This window comes from Oncorhynchus gorbuscha, unplaced genomic scaffold, assembly GCF_021184085.1.
Source record: "Oncorhynchus gorbuscha isolate QuinsamMale2020 ecotype Even-year unplaced genomic scaffold, OgorEven_v1.0 Un_scaffold_1376, whole genome shotgun sequence".
Classification (NCBI taxonomy): Eukaryota; Metazoa; Chordata; class Actinopteri; order Salmoniformes; family Salmonidae; genus Oncorhynchus; species Oncorhynchus gorbuscha.
In genome coordinates, this window is record NW_025746169.1 from 35,001 (window position 1) to 59,360 (window position 24,360).

General features: G+C 46.8%; 1 protein-coding gene across 1 annotated transcript in view; it reads right to left on the reverse strand.

Annotated features, from left to right (window-relative positions):
- The window catches only part of LOC124022417 (receptor tyrosine-protein kinase erbB-4-like), a gene marked incomplete at its 3' end in the record, with an annotated part of 133,611 nt that overhangs the window by 26,890 nt on the left and 82,361 nt on the right, over positions 1-24,360 (reverse strand). The window contains exons 16-18 of the mRNA XM_046337350.1: positions 20,615-20,737; positions 15,593-15,691; positions 10,041-10,226 (exon numbers count right to left, since the gene is read on the reverse strand). Of these exons, the coding sequence (XP_046193306.1) occupies positions 10,041-10,226; positions 15,593-15,691; positions 20,615-20,737 (408 nt within the window). The remainder of the gene's footprint in view (positions 1-10,040; positions 10,227-15,592; positions 15,692-20,614; positions 20,738-24,360) is intronic.

Consider the following 24,360-nt stretch of genomic DNA (forward strand, 5'->3'; position numbering starts at 1 on the left):
AGGTAGGCTGTATGCTGATTGGTCAGGTAGGCTGTAAGCTGATTGGTCAAGTAGGCTGTATCCTGATTGGTCAGGTAGGCTGTATGCTGATTGGTCAAGTAGGCTGTATGCTGATTGGTCAGGTAGGCTGTATGCTGATTGGTCAGGTAGGCTGTATGCTGATTGGTCAGGTAGGCTGTATGCTGATTGGTCAGGTAGGCTGTATGCTGATTGGTCAGGTAGGCTGTATGCTGATTGGTCACGTAGGCTGTATGCTGATTGGTCAGGTAGGCTGTATGCTGATTGGTCACGTAGGCTGTATGCTGATTGGTCAAGTAGGCTGTATGCTGATTGGTCAGGTAGGCTGTATGCTGATTGGTCACGTAGGCTGTATGCTGATTGGTCAAGTAGGCTGTATGCTGATTGGTCAGGTAGGCTGTATGCTGATTGGTCAAGTAGGCTGTATTCTGATTGGTCAGGTAGGCTGTATGCTGATTGGTCAGGTAGGCTGTATGCTGATTGGTCAGGTAGGCTGTATGCTGATTGGTCAGGTAGGCTGTATGCTGATTGGTCAGGTAGGCTGTACTCTGATTGGTCAGGTATGTTGTATACTGATTGGTCAGGTAAGCTGTATACTGATTGTTCAGGTAGGTTGTATACTGATTGGTCAGGTAGGTTGTATACTGATTGGTCAGGTAAGCTGTATACTGATTGTTCAGGTAGGTTGTATGCTGATTGGTCAGGTAGGCTGTATGCTGATTGGTCAGGTAGGCTATACTCTGATTGGTCAGGTATGTTGTATACTGATTGGTCAGGTAAGCTGTATACTGATTGTTCAGGTAGGTTGTATACTGATTGGTCAGGTAGGTTGTATACTGATTGGTCAGGTAGGCTGTATGCTGATTGGTCAGGTAGGTTGTATGCTGGATGTGTCTACAACACCAGTTAACAACTTGAAAATAACATAATTTTGACCTCCCATTGCACATGAATCTGTAACTGTGTGTGTGTCTGTGTGTCTCTATGTGTCTGTGTGTGTGTGTGTGTGTCTGTGTGTCTGTGTGTGTGTGTCTGTGTGTGTGTGTGTGTGTCTGTGTGTCTGTGTGTGTCTGTGTGTGTCTGTGTGTGTGTGTGTGTCTGTGTGTCTGTGTGTGTGTGTATGTGTGTGTGTGTGTGTCTGTGTGTGTGTGTGTGTGTGTGTGTCTGTGTCTGTGTCTGTGTGTGTGTGTGTGTGTGTGTGTGTGTGTGTGTGTGTGTGTGTGTGTGTGTGTGTGTGTGTGTGTGTGTGTGTGTGTGTGTGTGTGTGTGTGTGTGTGTGTGTGTGTGTGTGTGTGTTTGTCTGAGTGTGTGTCTGTGTGTCTGTGTCTGTGTGTCTGTGTGTGTGTGTCTGTGTGTCTGTGTGTGTGTGTGTGTGTGTCTGTCTGTGTGGGTTTGTCTGAGTGTGTGTCTGAGTGTGTGTCTGTGTGTGTGTGTGTATGTGTGTGTGTGTGTGTCTGTCTGTGTGTGTTTGTCTGAGTGTGTGTCTGAGTGTGTGTCTGTGTGTGTGTGTATGTGTGTATGTGTGTGTGTATCATTCTCTGTGTCACCACCATGCCTGTCACCCGTAACATCTCTAACAAATCCAACATGGAAAATAATGACAGTCTTCCTCAGGTTTCATTTCCTTCTTCATTGTTCACGATGTCTTCATCTACCCTGTCGTCCCTCTCACCTGTTGTGCGTGGAGCCAGCTGGGCTGTCTGTGAGCCCATCATTATGTCTGCTAAGGGCAAGCATCTCAGTCCTCCCCGGCTCTAAGTGCTACTAATTGATCCACTGTTATCATCTCATCATCACTCTCTAGTGGGAAGAGAAGAAGAGGTTTGACTCCAGTATTTAGTATTCAGTGGTACTCAGAAATAATACTATCACAGGTCTCTTCTACACTACAGGGAAACACTCCAACAGTTTGTTCAACTCAACAACATGAAGCCCCACCATTCCCACCACATCCAGGGAAACAACTCAACAACATGAAGCCCCACCCTTCCCACCACATCCAGGGAAACATAATCACGTGTTAATGAAGCCCCACCATTCCCACCACATCCAGGGAAACATAATCACGTGTTAATGAAGCCCCACCATTCCCTCCACATCCAGGGAAACATAATCACGTGTTAATGAAGCCCCACCATTCCCACCACATCCAGGGAAACATAATCACGTGTTAATGAAGCCCCACCATTCCCACCACATCCAGGGAAACATAATCACGTGTTAATGAAGCCCCACCATTCCCACCACATCCAGGGAAACATAATCACGTGTTAATGAAGCCTTAACGAACCCCGAGGCTCTTCTGGTGCCGTCGACAAAATCTGAAACCGCAGCGTCTTGAATTTCCTATATTTCCCATAGCTTTACATTCATCTTCATGCACACATACACCTGCACTCCAGCTGGCATATTCTCTTGAAATGGACTTTGGAGAAGAGGTGACCGATTCAATCCCACCTCTGAATCCTTGGCTGTGCCAGTGGAAATCCCTGCCTCACGCATCCATTAGGCCGGTTGATCCTACAGTATAATTAGACAGATCCTGGGCTTATCAATGTACCCCTCCCCTCTCTGAGATGAAGAGATGCTCTATCATTCTGTGGTGTCAGCAGACACACACACATCCCTGGATATCACACACATCCCTGGGTGTCACACACACCCCTGGTTATCACACACATCCCTGGGTGTCACACACACCCCTGGTTATCACACACACACACACACACACACACACACACACACACACACACACACACACACACACACACACACACACACACACACACACACACACACACACACACACACACACACACACACACACACACACACACACACACACACACACACACACACACACCTGGGTATCACACACACACACACACCCCTGGGTATCACACACACACACACACCCCTGGATATCACACACACATCCCTGGGTATCACAAACACACACACATGAGGATGGAACACATTCAGGGGTATTTTCTGTACTGTTAGCTGTACAGCCACCAAGCATAGCAGGGCATGTTGTTTGGTTACTGCATTATCTGTAATTTAATTCCCCCATAAGGTTCCTGGTGAGATTCAGAGTTGATCATCTGCTTTAGAACAACAGCAGCTGGTTGCTTCAGTTTAGTGTGTTTGGACTGGGGGGAGGAGAGGGCTCTTCAGAGGCTAGGACCATGTGTTGCCTTGTTTGTGAACGGTTGCACTTGATTTAGCTCACCAAGCACATGGGATAGCCAGGGTTTGCACCCTATAGGACCATTGGTGTAGTTCTGAAGGGGACCACTCTGTCTATTCAGCACGGTGGGCAAGCTCAATCAAGTGCACCCATTCAAATTCACATAATATGTCAAGTAACGTTTTGGTGATATGTGGTTTGTCACGTTTTGACCTTAGTTCCTTTGTTTTGTCTTTGTTCATATGGTCAGGGTGTGAGTTGGGGTGGGCAGTCTAGGTTTGTTTTTCTATGTTTGGTTTCTGTGTTCGGCCTAGTATGGTGCTCAATCAGAGGCAGGTGTCGTTAGTTGTATCTGATTGAGAATCATACTTAGCCTGGGTTTCACTTTTGGTTTGTGGGTGTTTGTTTCCGTGTGAGTGTTTAAGCCACACGGTACTGTTTCGGTTTTGTAAATTCACATCATCGTTTATTGTTTTGATTCAGTATTGAGTGCTTTCTTTTATTAAAATCATCATGAACACTAACTGTGATGCTATATACAGTTATAGTGGTTGAGAGAGAGAGGTAAAGAGAGAGAGAGAGAGTGAGAGGAAAAAAGAGAGAGGGAAAGAGGGAGAGAAAGAGAGAGAGAGAGAGAGAGAGAGAGAGAGAGAGAGAGAGAGAGAGAGAGAGAGAGAGAGAGAGAGAGAGAGAGAGAGAGAGAGAGAGAGAGAGAGAGAGAGAGAGAGAGAGAGAGAGAGAGAGAGAGAGAGAGAGAATGCAAAATTGCATATACCAACTCAGCAACCCAAGGTGGCCACAGCTGGGTGGCTAGCTGGCTGGGTGGCTGGGTGTATTGTATGTGTGTGGATATTAATGTGCGTGTGTGTATGTGTACTCATTTGGATTCGAGGACTGTGCGGGGGATAGAGATCAGATGAAGAATAAGGGTTAGAGAAGAAGTGAGGGAGCAACAGAGGGAGAGAGGGAGAGCAGGACGGAGGGATGGGTGGAGGAGAGGAAGGACTTAAGGCAGTGCTAATGAGGCCGAAGGAGATGTGTTTGCTCAGCAGAGAGAGAGAGAGAGAAGAGAGAGAGAAGGTGGAGAATGACACCGAGGGGCCTGTAAACCCAAGCAGATTGGATATCCACCACTGAGTTAGTGAGGAGCCAACCCTCTGAGGGGCCAACAGCACTATGCAAATCCTCCACACACACACACACGCACGCACGCACACACACACGTACACACACACGTACACCCTCCACGAACGAATCAGAGATCACTGGCAAAAAGTCAGGAGCATATACAGTACTTTACTTTTGACTGACTAATCAAAGAAGAGGAGGAGGTAGAGGGAGGTGGAGGGAGGAGGGAGGAGGGAGGAGAGAGGAGGTGGATGGGGGAGGGAGGTGGAGGGAGAAGAGAGGAGGGAGGAGAGAGGAGGGAGGAGGGAGGAGGTGGATGGGGGAGGGAGGTGGAGGGAGGAGGGAGGAGGGAGGAGAGAGGAGGGAGGAGGTGGATGGGGGAGGGAGGTGGAGGGAGAAGAGAGGAGGGAAGAGGTGATGAGGAAGGAGGGAGGAAGAGAAAGAGGGAGGTGGAGGGAGGAGTGATGAGGAAGGAGGGAGGAAGAGGAGGGAGGAGGGAGGGAGGAGTGATGAGGAAGGAGGGAGGAGGTGGAGGGAGGAGATGGTGGGAGGAAGCGGAGGGAGGAGGGAGGAGGGAGGGGCTGGAGGGAGGAGGTGGCAGGAGGAGAGTTAAGGAAGGAGGGAGGAGGTGGAGGGAGGAGAGATGAGAAAGGAGGGAAGAGGTAGAGGAGGGAGGAGGTAGATGGATGGAGGAGGGATGATGTGCATGTGCTGATAATGAAAGTAAATCAAGTGGTGGACAGGAGATGCAGCAGATGGAAACTATGCCGCTACAGAGGAACTTAGCATGGAGGATATGCTGCTACACTAACTAGAGGAAGTTAACATGGAGGATATGCTACTACACTAACTAGAGGAAGTTTGCATGGAGGATATGCTACTACACTAACTAGAGAAAGTTAGCATGGAGGATATGCTGCTACACTAACTAGAGGAAGTTAGCATGGAGGATATGCTACTACACTAACTAGAGGAAGTTAGCATGGAGAATATGCTGCTACACTAACTAGAGGAAGTTAACATGGAGGATATGCTACTACACTAACTAGAGGAAGTTTGCATGGAGGATATGCTACTACACTAACTAGAGGAAGTTAGCATGGAGGATATGCTACTACACTAACTAGAGGAAGTTTGCATGGAGGATATGCTACTACACTAACTAGAGGAAGTTAGCATGGAGGATATGCTACTACACTAACTAGAGGAAGTTAGCATGGAGGATATGCTACTACACTAACTAGAGGAAGTTTGCATGGAGGATATGCTACTACACTAACTAGAGGAAGTTAGCATGGAGGATATGCTACTACACTAACTAGAGGAAGTTAGCATGGAGGATATGCTACTACACTAACTAGAGGAAGTTTGCATGGAGGATATGCTACTACACTAACTAGAGGAAGTTAGCATGGAGGATATGCTACTACACTAACTAGAGGAAGTTTGCATGGAGGATATGCTACTACACTAACTAGAGGAAGTTAGCATGGAGGATATGCTACTACACTAACTAGAGGAAGTTTGCATGGAGGATATGCTACTACACTAACTAGAGGAAGTTTGCATGGAGGATATGCTACTACACTAACTAGAGGAAGTTAGCATGGAGGATATACTACTACACTAACTAGAGGAAGTTTGCTATGCTACTACACTAACTAGAGGAAGTTAGCATGGAGGATATGCTACTACACTAACTAGAGGAAGTTAGCATGGAGGATATGCTACTACACTAACTAGAGGAAGTTTGCATGGAGGATATGCTACTACACTAACTAGAGGAAGTTAGCATGGAGGATATGCTACTACACTAACTAGAGGAAGTTTGCATGGAGGATATGCTACTACACTAACTAGAGGAAGTTAGCATGGAGGATATGCTACTACACTAACTAGAGGAAGTTTGCATGGAGGATATGCTACTACACTAACTAGAGGAAGTTTGCATGGAGGATATGCTACTACACTAACTAGAGGAAGTTTGCATGGAGGATATGCTACTACACTAACTAGAGGAAGTTAGCATGGAGGATATGCTACTACACTAACTAGAGGAAGTTAGCATGGAGGATATGCTACTACACTAACTAGAGGAAGTTAGCATGGAGGATATGCTACTACACTAACTAGAGGAAGTTAGCATGGACGTTATGCTGCTATGCTATTGAGAGGAGGTTAGCATGGAGGCTATGCTGCTACACTAACTGGCAGAATGGTTTGGAAAATGTGTGCGCAGAGATTATTAGAGAAGACTGATGGACAGCGAGTTTGAGACCTAGTTGTGGAAGCTGAAATGTCTGTGGACGGTGCTGTCAGACTGAGACGATTTTGGTGTTTTCCTGGATAAGGTGCAAGTAAGTAAGTCTACAGTATGCTTCACAGTATTTCTGATTTCCCTGGTTTTGTTTCAAAGCCCCAGATCCAGTCCTAGGCTTTGCTCCAGCCCTTCCCTGTTTATCTGTGGGACAGAGAGATGAAGTCCATTCCGTCAGTGCCCATGCAGCATGGAAGAGAGGGAGCCAAGTCACACCACCATCTCCACCCCCATGTTTAAATCAGTGATTGACTTCCTCATTACAATACACCCAAACCTAACTATCACATGAATATTATTCCACTCTGCAATGGGAAAGGCTGACTGGAGCGAGAGGGAGACCCCTCACCCATTGCCTCGTTTCACAAATGCCTAGTTGATCCAGTCTACTTTATGCATTGGAAACTTCCCTGTGCTGGAGGTTTAATGTCTTCTCAACTAATCTAATCTCAAACACCTTTTTATCTCTCTCTTTTTAAACTCTATTTTTAGCTCTCAGTTTGTAGTCGGGTAGCATCGCTGGGCCTCATGGGGACAGACTACAGCAGTCTTTAACGAGAGAAATAGAGCAGTCTTTGACCTTTCGGCCACCAGGATGGGGAGGGATGGAGAGAGGGAGGGAGAGATAGATGGAGGGAGGGAGGGAAATGGCTAGAGGTTGGGAGGCAGGAATGGAGGGAGAGAGCGAGAGAGTTGGAGGGAGGTGGGCAGTGAGGGATGGAGATAGAGGGAGGCATGGAAATTTCACCTGTTCTGGGAACGTTTATTTTTAGGTTGCAGTGGTTCTGAGAATGTTTTACTCTGGTTCCTTGAAAGTTTTTTCTCAGCCACAGTTACCACTGTTGGCCACAACATGTGGGGGTAAATGACTGGGTAAACAATGCATTGTGTTACAGATTTCTTCATTGATTTATTGGCTGATATAAAACAGTCTATCAGAGAAACAGTGACTACAGCAGTCTACCTTCACATCATTACATTACCATTTTCCAATGAAGGATTATCAAAAACGATCAAATGCTTCCGTGCAGAACAACCTTTAGCCTGATACAAGCTCACTCTTCACCATTCCTTCCTCGTCCCTATTTCTATGGGGAGTGGCTGAGTGGTGAATGGTAAGTACATCATCCATATTAGGACATCCTCTATCCTCATCCTAATACGGATGCCGTACTCCCTATTCAACTGAATGCCATAATGGTAAGGGTCATCTCCTCCCTGTCGACCCTACAACCCCCATATCCCTCTCCCTTTCCCACACCTTCCCCCAGCTCTCCAGCCGTTCTCCCCACCACAAGTTAAATCGAATCCAATTACTTCAATAAGTACCTGCTTAAGTACTCTGTTCCTCAAGCTCATTTAAATCATCCATCACAGGCAGTGGAGGGGATGGGAGCTAGCCGGCGATAGCAGCACGTTAGCCTGCAGGCCTCTTATCACTGACAGCCTGCGGAGAGCTGGTGAATGACTGTCTAATGCTGCTCTAATAGGGGAACTCAAACCATACCTGATACAGTGTCAGAGAGAGAGAGAGAGAGAGAGAGAGAGAGAGAGAGAGAGAGAGAGAGAGAGAGAGAGAGAGAGAGAGAGAGAGAGAGAGCGACAGAGAGAGAGGGAGATGGAGAGAGAGAGAGAGGGAGACGGAGAGAGAGACAGAGAGAGAGAGAGAGAGGGAGATGGAGAGAGAGACAGAGACAGAGAGAGAGAGAGAGAGAGAGAGAGAGAGAGAGAGAGAGAGAGAGAGAGAGAGAGAGAGAGAGAGAGAGAGAGAGAGGGAGAGGGAGAGAGAGACAGAGAGACAGAGAGAGAGAGAGAGAGAGAGAGAGAGAGAGAGAGAGAGAGAGAGAGAGAGAGAGAGAGAGAGAGAGAGGGGAGACGGAGAGAGAGACAGAGAGAGACAGAGAGAGAGAGAGAGAGAGAGAGAGAGAGAGGGAGATGGAGAGAGAGACAGAGACAGAGACAGAGACAGAGACAGAGAGATGGAGAGAGAGAGAGAGAGAGAGAGAGAGAGAGAGAGAGAGAGAGAGAGAGAGAGAGAGAGAGAGAGAGAGATGGAGATGGAGAGAGAGAGGGAGACGGAGAGAGAGACAGAGACAGAGAGATGGAGAGAGAGAGAGAGAGCGACAGAGAGAGAGAGAGAGAGAGAGAGAGAGAGAGAGAGAGAGAGAGAGAGAGAGAGAGAGAGAGAGAGAGAGAGAGAGAGAGAGAGAGAGAGAGAGAGAGAGAGAGAGAGAGAGACAGAGAGACAGAGAGAGAGAGAGAGAGAGAGAGAGAGAGAGAGAGAGAGAGAGAGAGAGAGAGAGAGAGAGAGAGAGGGAGATGGAGAGAGAGACAGAGACAGAGAGATGGAGAGATGGAGAGAGAGAGAGAGAGAGAGAGAGAGAGAGAGAGAGAGAGAGAGAGAGAGAGAGAGAGAGAGAGAGAGAGAGAGAGAGGGAGAGAGAGAGAGAGAGAGAGAGACAGAGAGAGAGAGAGAGAGAGAGAGAGAGAGAGAGGGAGATGGAGAGAGAGACAGAGACAGAGACAGAGACAGAGACAGAGACAGAGACAGAGACAGAGACAGAGAGATGGAGAGAGAGAGAGAGAGAGAGAGAGAGAGAGAGAGAGAGAGAGAGAGAGAGAGAGAGAGAGAGAGAGAGAGAGAGAGAGAGGGAGATGGAGAGACAGAGAGGGAGACGGAGAGAGAGACAGAGACAGAGAGATGGAGAGAGAGAGAGAGAGCGACAGAGAGAGAGAGAGAGAGAGAGAGAGAGAGAGAGAGAGAGAGAGAGAGAGAGAGAGAGAGAGAGAGAGAGAGAGAGAGCGACAGAGAGAGAGAGAGCGACAGAGAGAGAGAGAGAGAGAGAGAGAGAGAGAGAGAGAGAGAGAGAGAGATTGGGGTTCTGGATTCTGTCACTTATTGGTAAAGAAGTGGTGATATTGATATTGTTGGGTAATGGTTGATTGTGGGAGAGTGATAGCATTCCTCAGGTATAACCATGGTGTTCTATGGTTCTATGGATTTAAGATCATTCAGCTCAAGTGTAAAACGCCTATCAAAGTCCAAAATGTGTAGGCGTACACACAGCTGTGTTCTAGTATATTGGACCGTTGGCTTTCATACTTTTTGAATTCTCGGTGCGGCTCAAGCTATTTTTCCAGCTGTTACCCATTGAAATGAATAGAGGACTTGTAGGTGGAGTCGCGATGGTTGTGAATTTTGGGGGGGTGCGCGGTCGGCTGTGCCTCCCCGTGGATGATGGTAGAGCCACGTAGCTATGTCACAATGAGACGATGGACTGTCACATCTCTGCGTCTGTGGACTCTGAATTGCGCTGAACACTGACCGAACACGCAAACACTCACAAACACACACCCTCCCTCATGACAGCCCCAGTGCCATCCTACCTTGGCGATCTGGACACACCAGTTGAGCAGCAGTTGAGAGCCGATGTTGTCCTTGTGTTCGTGGACGTAGTCGAGGAGGCAGCCGTGGGGCATGAGCTGGGTGACCAGCTGTGTGGTGGGGCTCAGGCAGACCCCCAGGAGACGGACCAGGTGGGGGTGCTCCATGCTGGCCATAATCAGAGCCTCCTGGTGGGGATAGATAGGGACTCAGGCCTGGGGGAATCTGACAGAACACTGTGGATGGAGGAGTATACAGAGCAAACAGCCAAGTGCACACAGGTGGAAGGGGAAATACAAGTGTTATGGTGTAGTGCCGTGCAGTGCAGTGCAGTGCAGTGCAGTGCAGTGTAGTGTAGTGCAGTGCAGTGCAGTGCAGTGCAGTGCAGTGCAGTGCAGTGCAGTGCAGTGCAGTGCAGTGCAGTGTAGTGTAGTGCAGTGCAGTGTAGTGTAGTGTAGTGCAGTGCAGTGCAGTGCAGTGTAGTGTAGTTCAGTGCAGTGCGGTGCGGTGCGGTGCGGTGCAGTGCAGTGCAGTGCAGTGCAGTGCAGTGCAGTGCAGTGCAGTGTAGTGCAGTGCAGTGCAGTGTAGTGTAGTGTAGTGTAGTGTAGTGTAGTGTAGTGTAGTGTAGTGTAGTGTAGTGTAGTGTAGTGTAATGCAGGGTAGTGTAGTGCAGTGTAGTGTAGTGTAGTGTAGTGTAGTGTAGTGTAGTGTAGTGTAGTGTAGTGTAGTGTAGTCGCTCTGGATAAGAGCGTCTGCTAAATGACTTAAATGTAAATGTAGTGTAGTGTAGTGTAGTGTAGTGTAGTGTAGTGTAGTGTAGTGTAGTGTAGTGTAGTGTAGTGTAGTGTAGTGTAGTGAATATCAGGGTGTGTGTGTAGGTGTCACAGACACCCTTGACCGACACCCATTCACCATTATTTCTCCCTCTATCTTCTCTCTAGTTACACACAGCCTCCTCTATCTTCTCTCTAGCTACACACAGCCTCCCTCTATCTTCTCTCTAGCTACACACAGCCTCCCTCTATCTTCTCTCTAGTTACACACAGCCTCCCTCTATCTTCTCTCTAGTCTACACACAGCCTCCCTCTATCTTCTCTCTAGTTACACACAGCCTCCCTCTATCTTCTCTCTAGCTACACACAGCCTCCCTCTATTTTCTCTCTAGCTACACACAGCCTCCCTCTATCTTCTACTCTAGTTACACACAGCCTTGCTGACTTCTACTCTAGTTACACACAGCCTGGCTGACTTCTACTCTAGTTACACACAGCCTGGCTGACTTCTACTCTAGTTACACACAGCCTGGCTGACTTCTACTCTAGTTACACACAGCCTGGCTGACTTCTACTCTAGTTACACACAGCCTGGCTGACTTCTACTCTAGTTACACACAGCCTGGCTGACTTCTACTCTAGTTACACACAGCCTGGCTGACTTCTACATTCTCTGCACAAAGAGCAGGGTATTTTGAAGCTTCTGGGGGCTTGATAGATGAAGGGCCTTTACATTTAGATTCTAAAGGAGGTGAGAGTGGCTCAGCGGTGGAGAGTAGATGAAGGGCCTTTACATTTAGATTCTAAAGGAGGTGAGAGTGGCTCAGCGGTGGAGAGTAGATGAAGGGCCTTTACATTTAGATTCTAAAGGAGGTGAGAGTGGCTCAGCTGTGGAGAGTAGATGAAGGGCCTTTACATTTAGATTCTAAAGGAGGTGAGAGTGGCTCAGCGGTGGAGAGTAGATGAAGGGCCTTTACATTTAGATTCTAAAGGAGGTGAGAGTGGCTCAGCGGTGGAGAGTAGATGAAGGGCCTTTACATTTAGATTCTAAAGGAGGTGAGAGTGGCTCAGCGGTGGAGAGTAGATGAAGGGCCTTTACATTTAGATTCTAAAGGAGGTGAGAGTGGCTCAGCGGTGGAGAGTAGATGAAGGGCCTTTACATTTAGATTCTAAAGGAGGTGAGAGTGGCTCAGCGGTGGAGAGTAGATGAAGGGCCTTTACATTTAGATTCTAAAGGAGGTGAGAGTGGCTCAGCGGTGGAGAGTAGATGAAGGGCCTTTACATTTAGATTCTAAAAGGAGGTGAGTAGTGGCTCATTTAGATTCGGTGGAGAGTAGATGAAGGGCCTTTACATTTAGATTCTAAAGGAGGTGAGAGTGGCTCAGCGGTGGAGAGTAGATGAAGGGCCTTTACATTTAGATTCTAAAGGAGGTGAGAGTGGCTCAGCGGTGGAGAGTAGATGAAGGGCCTTTACATTTAGATTCTAAAGGAGGTGAGAGTGGCTCAGCGGTGGAGAGTAGATGAAGGGCCTTTACATTTAGATTCTAAAGGAGGTGAGAGTGGCTCAGCGGTGGAGAGTAGATGAAGGGCCTTTACATTTAGATTCTAAAGGAGGTGAGAGTGGCTCAGCGGTGGAGAGTAGATGAATCCCGGCACAGTGCAGGCAGTAGGGAGGTCCTTTTGGCACCGACAGTGCCCTGATTTAACACCGGGGTAAAGTAGCAGCATTACATCTACACTTCATAAAACTAAAGCACATTATACAAGCCCAGAGTCCAGCCAAATATGGCCGTGGAAGTCTGAACCAGACACTCACACAGGAGGAAAACAAGTGGCTTTGTGAGTCTGTTGTGTGACAGGAGGCTCTGACAGTTGTTAGAAGGGAGTGTACTAGGATATGAGGGATACTATATATGAGGTGGTGTGTGTGTGTGTGATGAGAGTGTGTGTCTGGGGATACCTCTCTCATCCTCCTGAGCGGTGATCTCCATTACCAGCCCCCTGACTTCTCCACTCCCCCCCACACACACACACAGCCCCAGGGATAGACTGGCACAGCCCCAGGGATAGACTGGCACAGCCCCAGGGATAGACTGGCACAGCCCCAGGGATAGACTGGCACAGCCCCAGGGATAGACTGGCACAGCCCCAGGGATAGACTGGCACAGCCCCAGGGATAGACTGGCACAGCCCCAGGGATAGACTGGCACAGCCCCAGGGATAGACTGGCACAGCCCCAGGGATAGACTGGCACAGCCCCAGGGATAGACTGGCACAGCCCCAGGGATAGACTGGCACAGCCCCAGGGATAGACTGGCACAGCCCCAGGGATAGACTGGCACAGCCCCAGTGATAGACTGGCACAGCCCCAGGGATAGACTGGCACAGCCCCAGGGATAGACTGGCACAGCCCCAGGGATAGACTGGCACAGGCCCAGGGATAGACTGGCACAGCCCCAGGGATAGACTGGCACAGCCCCAGGGATAGACTGGCACAGCCCCAGGGATAGACTGGCACAGCCCCAGGGATAGACTGGCACAGCCCCAGGGATAGACTGGCACAGCCCCAGGGATAGACTGGCACAGCCCCAGGGATAGACTGGCACAGCCCCAGGGATAGACTGGCACAGCCCCAGGGATAGACTGGCACAGCCCCAGTGATAGACTTGCACAGCCCCAGGGATAGACTTGCACAGCCCCTGTGATATACTTGCACAGCCCCTGTGATATACTTGCACAGCCCCAGGGATAGACTTGCACAGCCCCAGGGATAGACTTGCACAGCCCCAGGGATAGACTGGCACAGCCCCAGTGATAGACTGGCACAGCCCCTGTGATAGACTGGCACAGCCCCAGGGATGCAAAGCTGTGCGTGTGTTTAAGTTTATGATAGTGTTCATGAGTGTCTTTATGAGTAATATAGAGTTGTTAATATAATCATATAATTTGGACACATATAATCATTCATTCACATGAATTATTCCATGTATTCCATGTATTGTGTGTGTGTGTGTGTGTGTGTGTGTGTGTGTGTGTGTGTGTGTGTGTGTGTGTGTGTGTGTGTGTGTGTGTGTGTGTGTGTGTGTGTGTGTGTGTGTGTGTGTGTGTGTGTGTGTGTGTGTGTGTGTGAGGGAGAACAGCTTGCTGGCTCCTGGTCTGTCTCTAACTGTCCCAGTGGCAGCCTGTGGGCCTGCTATTAGATTGCAGTTTAAAAACTGGGGAGCCATGTGGGCTCTGGATGTCCAACACCATCCACTGGGAGACAGGAAGGAGGGAGAAGCAATGGAGGATGGGGCTTTTCAATTAGGTTTGGCAAAATGTCTCTCTCTCCAACCAGCATGCTTGATAGACCCTACCCCAATCCTCCACCTTACCCCATCGTCTTTCTTACCCCATCCCCTATCCTACCACATCCTCTATCCCCAACCACATACTCTATCCTACCCCATCCTTTAACCCTTACCCAATCCTCTAACCCTTACCCCATCCTCTAACCCTTACCCAATCCTCTATCTCCTACCCCATCCCATAACCCCTACCCCAACCCCTAACCCTTACCCAACCCTCTATCCCCTACCCCATCCCATAACCCCTACCCCAACCTCTAACCCCTACCCCATCCTCTAACCCTTACCCCATCCTCTATCCCCTACCCCATCCCATAACCCCTACCCAACCTCTAACCCTTACCCAATCCTCTATCCCCTACCCCATCCCATAACCCCTACCCCAATCTATCCCCTACCCCATCCCATAACCCCTACCCCAACCTCTAACCCTACCCCATCCTCTAACCCTTACCCAATCCTCTAACCCCTACCCCATCCTCTAACCCTTACCCAATCCTCTAACCCCTATCCCATCCTCTAACCCTTACCCCATATTCTAACCCTTACCCCATCCTCTAACCCTTACCCCATCCTCTAACCCTTACCCCATCCTCTAACCCCTACCCCATCCTCTAACCTTTACCCAATCCTCTATTCCCTACCCCATCCATAACCCCTACCCCAACCTCTAACCCTACCCCATCCTATAATCCCTACCCCATCCTCTAACCCTACCCCATCCTATAATCCCTACCCCATCGTATAAACCTACCCCATCCTATAATCCCTACCCCATCCTATAATCCCTACCCCATCCTATAACCCCTACCCCATCCTATAATCCCTACCCCATCCTATAATCCCTACCCCATCCCATAACCCCCTACCCCAACCTCTAACCCTACCCCATCCTATAATCCCTAAACAATCCTCTAACCCCTACCCAATCCTATAATCAATACCCCCCCAACCTCTATTCTCTACCCCATCCTCTAACCCCTATCCAATCCTCTAACCCCTACCCAATCCTCTAACCCCTACCCCCCTCGATTCCATACCCCATCCTCTACCCCTACCCTATCCTCTATCCAACCCCAAACCCCATCCTCTATCCTACCCCATCCTCTATCCTACCCCATCCTCTATCCTACCCCCAACCCAGGCTTGTCTCAAAGGCAAGTCAAGGGCTTCTACCCCCTCTCCCTCTGTCCTCTTCCCTGCATACCCTCTACCTGCTGATGTGAACAGACCTGGTGCATTAGACTACATGCCAGGCATTAAGCAGGGGGGGGGGGGTTCTGGGCTGAACTGATCAACCTGACTAGACTGAGGTTTCAGAAGATGGAATGAGCTCAACTAATACCTCAGAGAAGACAATATTATATGTGTGTAATACACACACGAACACACACACACGAACACACACACACACAGTTGTGGTGTAATACTCACGTCCATGAACTCCACGTTTGCTTTGGGCCCCGTAGCCTCGTTCAGGATCTTTATGGCCACTGGGATCTTTACTGTCTCTCCCTCTGGGACCCAGATACCCTGAAATACACAGGCACTGAGAGTTACCACTGTTAAACACAAACTCCTATGGACATATCGACACACTTTAAAACACTGAAAGGAGACACATAAACCCTTCCCAAAATCTCAGAGAATAGAAGCAATGTCAGAAATAATGAAAAAAGACAGCTGCTCACAGTCATACACAGTATTACACACAGTCATACACAGTATTACACACAGTCATACACAGTATTACACAGTCATACACAGTATTACACAGTCATACACAGTATTACACAGTATTACACACAGTCATACACAGTATTACACAGTATTACACACAGTCATACACAGTATTACACACAGTCATACACAGTCATACACAGTATTACACACAGTCATACACAGTATTACACATAGTCATACACAGTATTACACACAGTCATACACAGTCATACACAGTATTACACACAGTCATACACAGTATTACACAGTATTACACACAGTCATACACAGTATTACACACAGTCATACACAGTCATACACAGTATTACACACAGTCATACACAGTATTACACACAGGCATACACCGTATTACACAGTATTACACACAGTCATACACAGTATTACACACAGTATTATACACAGTCATACACAGTATTACACAGTCATACACAGTATTTCACAGTCATACACAGTATTACACACAGTCATACACAGTAGTACACAGTCATACACAGTATTACACACAGTCATACACAGTATTACACACAGTCATACACAGTAGTACACAGTCATACACAGTATTACACACAGTCATACACAGTATTACACATAGTCATACACAGTATTACACACAGTCATACACAGTATTACACACAGTCATACACAGTATTACACACAGTCATACACAGTATTACACACAGTCATACACAGTATTACACAGTATTACACACAGTCATACACAGTATTACACAGTCATACACAGTATTACACACAGTCATACACAGTATTACACAGTCATACACAGTATTACACACAGTCATACACAGTATTACACACAGTCATACACAGTATTACACAGTATTACACACAGTCATACACAGTATTACACAGTATTACACACAGTCATACACAGTATTACACACAGTCATACACAGTATTACACAGTATTACACACAGTAATACACAGTATTACACACAGTCATACACAGTATTACACAGTATTACACACAGTCATACACAGTATTACACACAGTCATACAGAGTATTACACAGTCATACTTTATTTATTTATTTCACCTTTATTTAACCAGGTAGGCAAGTTGAGAACAAGTTCTCATTTACAATTGCGACCTGGCCAAGATAAAGCAAAGCAGTTCGACAGATACAACGACACAGAGTTACACATGGAGTAAAACAAACATACAGTCAATAATACAGTATAACAAGTCTATATACAATGTGAGCAAATTAGGTGAGAAGGGAGGTAAAGGCAAAAAAGGCCATGGTGGAAAAGTAAATACAATATAGCAAGTAAAACACTGGAATGGTAGTTTTGCAATGGAAGAATGTGCAAAGTAGAAATAAAAATAATGGGGTGCAAAGGAGCAAAATAAATAAATAAGTCCAGTCATTGGCAGCAGAGAACTGGAAGGAGAGGCGGCCAAAGAAAGAATTGGTTTTGGGAGTGACTAGAGAGACATACCTGCTGGAGCGTGTGCTACAGGTGGGAGATGCTATGGTGACCAGCGAGCTGAGATAAGGGGGGACTTTACCAAGCAGGGTCTTGTAGATGACATGGAGCCAGTGGGTTTGGCGACGAGTATGAAGCGAGGGCCAGCCAACGAGAGCGTACAGGTCGCAATGGTGGGTAGTATATGGGGCTTTGGTGACAAAACGGATTGCACTGTGATAGACTGCATCCAATTTGTTGAGTAGGGTATTGGAGGCTATTTTGTAAATGACATCGCCAAAGTCGAGGATTGGTAGGATGGTCAGTTTTACAAGGGTATGTTTGGCAGCATGAGTGAAGGATGCTTTGTTGCGAAATAGGAAGCCAATTCTAGATTTAACTTTGGATTGGAGATGTTTGCAGAGTTTACAGTCTAACCAGACACCTAAGTATTTGTAGTCCACGTATTCTAAGTCAGAGCCGTCTAGAGTAGTGATGTTGGACAGGCGGGTAGGTGCAGGTAGCGATCGGTTGAAGAGCATGCATTTAGTTTTACTTGTATTTAAGAGCAATTGGAGGCTACGGAAGGAGAGTTGTATGGCATTGAAGCTTGCCTGGAGGGTTGTTAACACAGTGTCCAAAGAAGGGCATACACAGTATTACACAGTCATACACAGTATTACACAGTCATACACAGTATTACACAGTCATACACAGTATTACACAGTCATACACAGTATTACACAGTCATACACAGTATTACACAGTCAAACACAGTATTACACAGTATTACACACAGTCATACACAGTATTACACACAGTCATACACAGTATTACACAGTCATACACAGTATTACACACAGTCATACACAGTCATACACAGTATTACACACAGTCATACACAGTATTACACAGTCATACACATTATTACACAGTATTACACAGTATTACACAGTATTACACAGTATTACACACAGTCATACACAGTATTACACAGTCATACACAGTATTACACAGTCATACACAGTATTACACAGTTATACACAGTATTACACAGTCAAACACAGTATTACACAGTATTACACACAGTCATACACAGTATTACACACAGTCATACACCGTATTACACAGTCATACACAGTATTGCACACAGTCATACACAGTCATACACAGTATTACACACAGTCATACACAGTATTACACAGTCATACACATTATTACACAGTATTACACAGTATTACACACAGTCATACACAGTATTACACAGTCATACACAGTATTACACAGTCATACACAGTATTACACAGTCATACACAGTATTACACAGTCATACACAGTATTACATACAGTCATACACAGTCATACACAGTATTAGACAGTATTACACAGTCATACACATTATTACACAGTATTACACAGTATTACACAGTATTACACAGTATTACACACAGTCATACACAGTATTACACAGTCATACACAGTCATACACAGTCATACACAGTATTACACAGTCATACACAGTATTACACAGTCATACACAGTATTACACAGTCATACACAGTATTACACACAGTCATACACAGTATTACACAGTCATACACAGTAATACACACAGTCATACACAGTATTACACAGTCTTACACAGTATTACACACAGTCATACACAGTATTACACACAGTCATACACAGTCATACACAGTATTACACACAGTCATACACAGTATTACACAGTCATACACAGTATTAAACACAGTCATACACAGTCATACACAGTATTACACAGTCATACACAGTATTACACAGTCATACACAGTATTACACACAGTCATACACAGTATTACACAGTCTTACACAGTATTACACACAGTCATACACAGTATTACACACAGTCATACACAGTATTACACAGTCATACACAGTATTACACACAGTCATACACAGTCATACACAGTATTACACACAGTCATACACAGTATTACACACAGTCATACACAGTATTACACAGTCATACACAGTATTACACAGTCATACACAGTATTACACAGTCATACACAGTATTACACAGTCATACACAGTATTACACACAGTCATACACAGTATTACACAGTCTTACACAGTATTACACACAGTCATACACAGTATTACACACAGTCATACACAGTCATACACAGTATTACACACAGTCATACACAGTATTACACACAGTCATACACAGTCATACACAGTATTACACACAGTCATACACAGTATTACACACAGTCATACACAGTATTACACACAGTCACACTGTCATCCATCATATCAGGACAGAACCATGAACCAAAAATAATTACAGGCAAAATAATGAAAGACACACTCACAAACAGAGACACAATCACAAACAGAGACACACTCACAAACAGAGACACACTCACAAACAGAGACACACTCACAAACAGAGACACACTCACAAACAGAGACACACTCACAAACAGAGACACACTCACAAACAGAGACACACTCACAAACAGAGACACACTCACAAACAGAGACACACTCACAAACAGAGACACACACACACTCACAAACAGAGACACACTCACAAACAGAGACACACTCACAAACAGAGACACACTCACAAACAGAGACACACTCACAAACAGAGACACACTCACAAACAGAGACACACTCACAAACAGAGACACAATCACAAACAGAGACACACTCACAAACAGAGACACACTCACAAACAGAGACACAATCACAAACAGAGACACACTCACAAACAGAGACACACTCACAAACAGAGACACACTCACAAACAGAGACACACTCACAAACAGAGACACACTCACAAACAGAGACACACTCACAAACAGAGACACACTCACAAACAGAGACACACTCACAAACAGAGGCACACTCACAAACAGAGACACACTCACAAACAGAGACACAATCACAAACAGAGACACACTCACAAACAGAGACACAATCACAAACAGAGACACACTCACAAACAAAGGCACACTCACAAACAGAGACACACTCACAATCAGAGACACACTCACAAACAGAGACACAATCACAAACAGAGACACACTCACAAACAGAGACAGAGACACTCAGAGACACACTCGCAAACAGAGACACACTCACAAACAGAGGCACACTCACAAACAGAGACACACTCACAAACAGAGACACACTCACAAACAGAGACACACTCACAAACAGAGACACACTCACAAACAGAGACACACTCACAAACAGAGGCACACTCACAGAGACACACTCAACCGTACCTTGTGGACGGTGCCGAAGGCTCCCGAGCCGAGGATCTTAACCCTCTTTAGCTCTGTCTCTTTGAGGATACGAAGCTGGGCCTGGTTGGGGGCCGTGCCGCTAGGGGTCAGGGGCTCCACCAACTGGAACACACACACACATACACATACAAACGCACATACACACACCGGGAGGCACACACACACATGGTCAATACCTCCATCAGCCGACCAATCAATACATATCTTAATGAGCCAATCAGCCTATCAGGGCCCTTCATATAGGTTTATCACCGACATAATCAACCAGCTCAGCATCGGTCATCAAACACCATAATGAGACCATATATCTGTCAGTCAGTGTGTGTGTCTCTGTTCACTGTGTGTGTCTCTGTTCACTGTGTGTGTCTCTCTATCTGTTCTCTGTGTGTGTGTATCTCTGTTCACTGTGTGTGTGTGTCTCTCTGTTCGCTGTTTGTGTCTCTCTGTTCGCTGTGTGTGTGTGTGTGTCTCTCTGTTCGCTGTGTGTGTGTGTCTCTCTGTTCGCTGTTTGTGTCTCTCTGTTCGCTGTGTGTGTGTGTGTGTCTCTCTGTTCGCTGTGTGTGTGTGTCTCTCTGTTCGCTGTGTGTGTCTCTCTGTTCGCTGTGTGTCTCTCTGTTCGCTGTGTGTGTCTCTCTGTTCGCTGTGTGTGTCTCTCTCTCTGTTCACAGTGTGTGTCTCTCTGTTCGCTGTGTGTGTCTCTCTGTTCGCTGTGTGTGTCTCTCTGTTCGCTGTGTGTGTCTCTCTCTCTGTTCACAGTGTGTGTCTCTCTGTTCGCTGTTTGTGTCTCTCTGTTCGCTGTGTGTGTGTGTGTGTCTCTCTGTTCGCTGTGTGTGTGTGTCTCTCTGTTCACTGTGTGTGTCTCTCTCTCTGTTCACAGTGTGTGTCTCTCTGTTCACTGTGTGTGTCTCTCTGTTCACTGTGTGTGTCTCTCTCTCTGTTCACTGTGTGTCTCTCTCTCTGTTCACTGTGTGTGTCTCTCTGTTCACTGTGTGTGTGTCTCTCTCTGTTCACTGTGTGTGTCTCTCTCTCTGTTCACAGTGTGTGTCTATCTGTTCACTGTGTGTGTCTCTCTCTCTGTTCACTGTGTGTGTGTCTCTCTCTGTTCACAGTGTGTGTCTATCTGTTCACTGTGTGTGTCTCTCTCTCTGTTCACAGTGTGTGTCTATCTGTTCACTGTGTGTGTCTCTCTCTCTGTTCACTGTGTGTTTCTCTCTGTTCACTGTGTGTGTGTTCACTGTGTGTGTCTCTCTGTTCTGTTCACTGTGTGTGTCTCTGTTCACTGTCTGTTCACTGTGTGTGTCTCTCTCTGTTCACTGTGTGTGTCTCTCTCTCTGTTCACTGTGTGTGTCTCTATCTGTTCACTGTGTGTGTCTCTCTCTCTGTTCACTGTGTGTGTCTCTCTCTCTGTTCACTGTGTGTGTCTCTCTGTTCACTGTGTGTGTGTCTCTCTCTGTTCACTGTGTGTGTGTCTCTCTCTGTTCACTGTGTGTGTGTCTCTCTCTGTTCACTGTGTGTGCCTCTCTGTTCACTGTGTCTCTCTCTCTGTTCACTGTGTGTGTGTCTCTCTCTGTTCACTGTGTGTGTGTCTCTCTCTGTTCACTGTGTGTGTGTCTCTCTCTGTTCACTGTGTGTGTGTCTCTCTCTGTTCACTGTGTGTGCCTCTCTGTTCACTGTGTCTCTCTCTCTGTTCACTGTGTGTGTGTCTCTCTCTGTTCACTGTGTGTGTGTCTCTCTCTGTTCACTGTGTGTGCCTCTCTGTTCACTGTGTCTCTCTCTCTGTTCACTGTGTGTGTCTCTATCTGTTCACTGTGTGTGTCTCTCTCTCTGTTCACTGTGTGTGTCTCTCTCTCTGTTCACTGTGTGTGTCTCTCTGTTCACTGTGTGTGTGTCTCTCTCTGTTCACTGTGTGTCTGTCTCTCTCTGTTCACTGTGTGTGTGTCTCTCTCTGTTCACTGTGTGTGCCTCTCTGTTCACTGTGTCTCTCTCTCTGTTCACTGTGTGTGCCTCTCTGTTCACTGTGTCTCTCTCTCTGTTCACTGTGTGTGTCTCTCTGTTCACTGTGTGTGTCTCTCTCTCTGTTCACAGTGTGTGTCTATCTGTTCACTGTGTGTGTGTCTCTCTCTGTTCACTGTGTGTGCCTCTCTGTTCACTGTGTCTCTCTCTCTGTTCACTGTGTGTGTGTCTCTCTCTGTTCACTGTTTGTGTCTCTCTGTTCGCTGTGTGTGTGTGTGTGTCTCTCTGTTCGCTGTGTGTGTGTGTCTCTCTGTTCGCTGTGTGTGTCTCTCTGTTCGCTGTGTGTCTCTCTGTTCGCTGTGTGTGTCTCTCTGTTCGCTGTGTGTGTCTCTCTCTCTGTTCACAGTGTGTGTCTCTCTGTTCGCTGTGTGTGTCTCTCTGTTCGCTGTGTGTGTCTCTCTGTTCGCTGTGTGTGTCTCTCTCTCTGTTCACAGTGTGTGTCTCTCTGTTCGCTGTTTGTGTCTCTCTGTTCGCTGTGTGTGTGTGTGTGTCTCTCTGTTCGCTGTGTGTGTGTGTCTCTCTGTTCACTGTGTGTGTCTCTCTCTCTGTTCACAGTGTGTGTCTCTCTGTTCACTGTGTGTGTCTCTCTGTTCACTGTGTGTGTCTATCTGTTCACTGTGTGTCTCTCTCTCTGTTCACTGTGTGTGTCTCTCTGTTCACTGTGTGTGTGTCTCTCTCTGTTCACTGTGTGTGTCTCTCTCTCTGTTCACAGTGTGTGTCTATCTGTTCACTGTGTGTGTCTCTCTCTCTGTTCACAGTGTGTGTCTATCTGTTCACTGTGTGTGTCTCTCTCTCTGTTCACTGTGTGTCTCTCTCTGTTCACTGTGTGTGTGTCTCTCTCTGTTCACTGTGTGTGTCTCTATCTGTTCACTGTGTGTGTCTCTCTCTCTGTTCACTGTGTGTGTCTCTCTCTCTGTTCACTGTGTGTGTCTCTATCTGTTCACTGTGTGTGTCTCTCTCTCTGTTCACTGTGTGTGTCTCTCTCTCTGTTCACTGTGTGTGTCTCTCTGTTCACTGTGTGTGCGTCTCTCTCTGTTCACTGTGTGTGTGTCTCTCTCTGTTCACTGTGTGTGTGTCTCTCCCTGTTCACTGTGTGTGCCTCTCTGTTCACTGTGTCTCTCTCTCTGTTCACTGTGTGTGTGTCTCTCTCTGTTCACAGTGTGTGTCTATCTGTTCACTGTGTGTGTCTCTCTCTCTGTTCACAGTGTGTGTCTATCTGTTCACTGTGTGTGTCTCTCTCTCTGTTCACTGTGTGTCTCTCTCTGTTCACTGTGTGTGTGTCTCTCTCTGTTCACTGTGTGTGTCTCTATCTGTTCACTGTGTGTGTCTCTCTCTCTGTTCACTGTGTGTGTCTCTCTCTCTGTTCACTGTGTGTGTCTCTATCTGTTCACTGTGTGTGTCTCTCTATCTGTTCACTGTGTGTGTCTCTCTCTCTGTTCACTGTGTGTGTCTCTCTGTTCACTGTGTGTGCGTCTCTCTCTGTTCACTGTGTGTGTGTCTCTCTCTGTTCACTGTGTGTGTGTCTCTCTCTGTTCACTGTGTGTGCCTCTCTGTTCACTGTGTCTCTCTCTCTCTGTTCACTGTGTGTGTGTCTCTCTCTGTTCACTGTGTGTGTGTCTCTCTCTGTTCACTGTGTGTGTGTCTCTCTCTGTTCACTGTGTGTGTGTCTCTCTCTGTTCACTGTGTGTGTGTCTCTCTCTGTTCACTGTGTG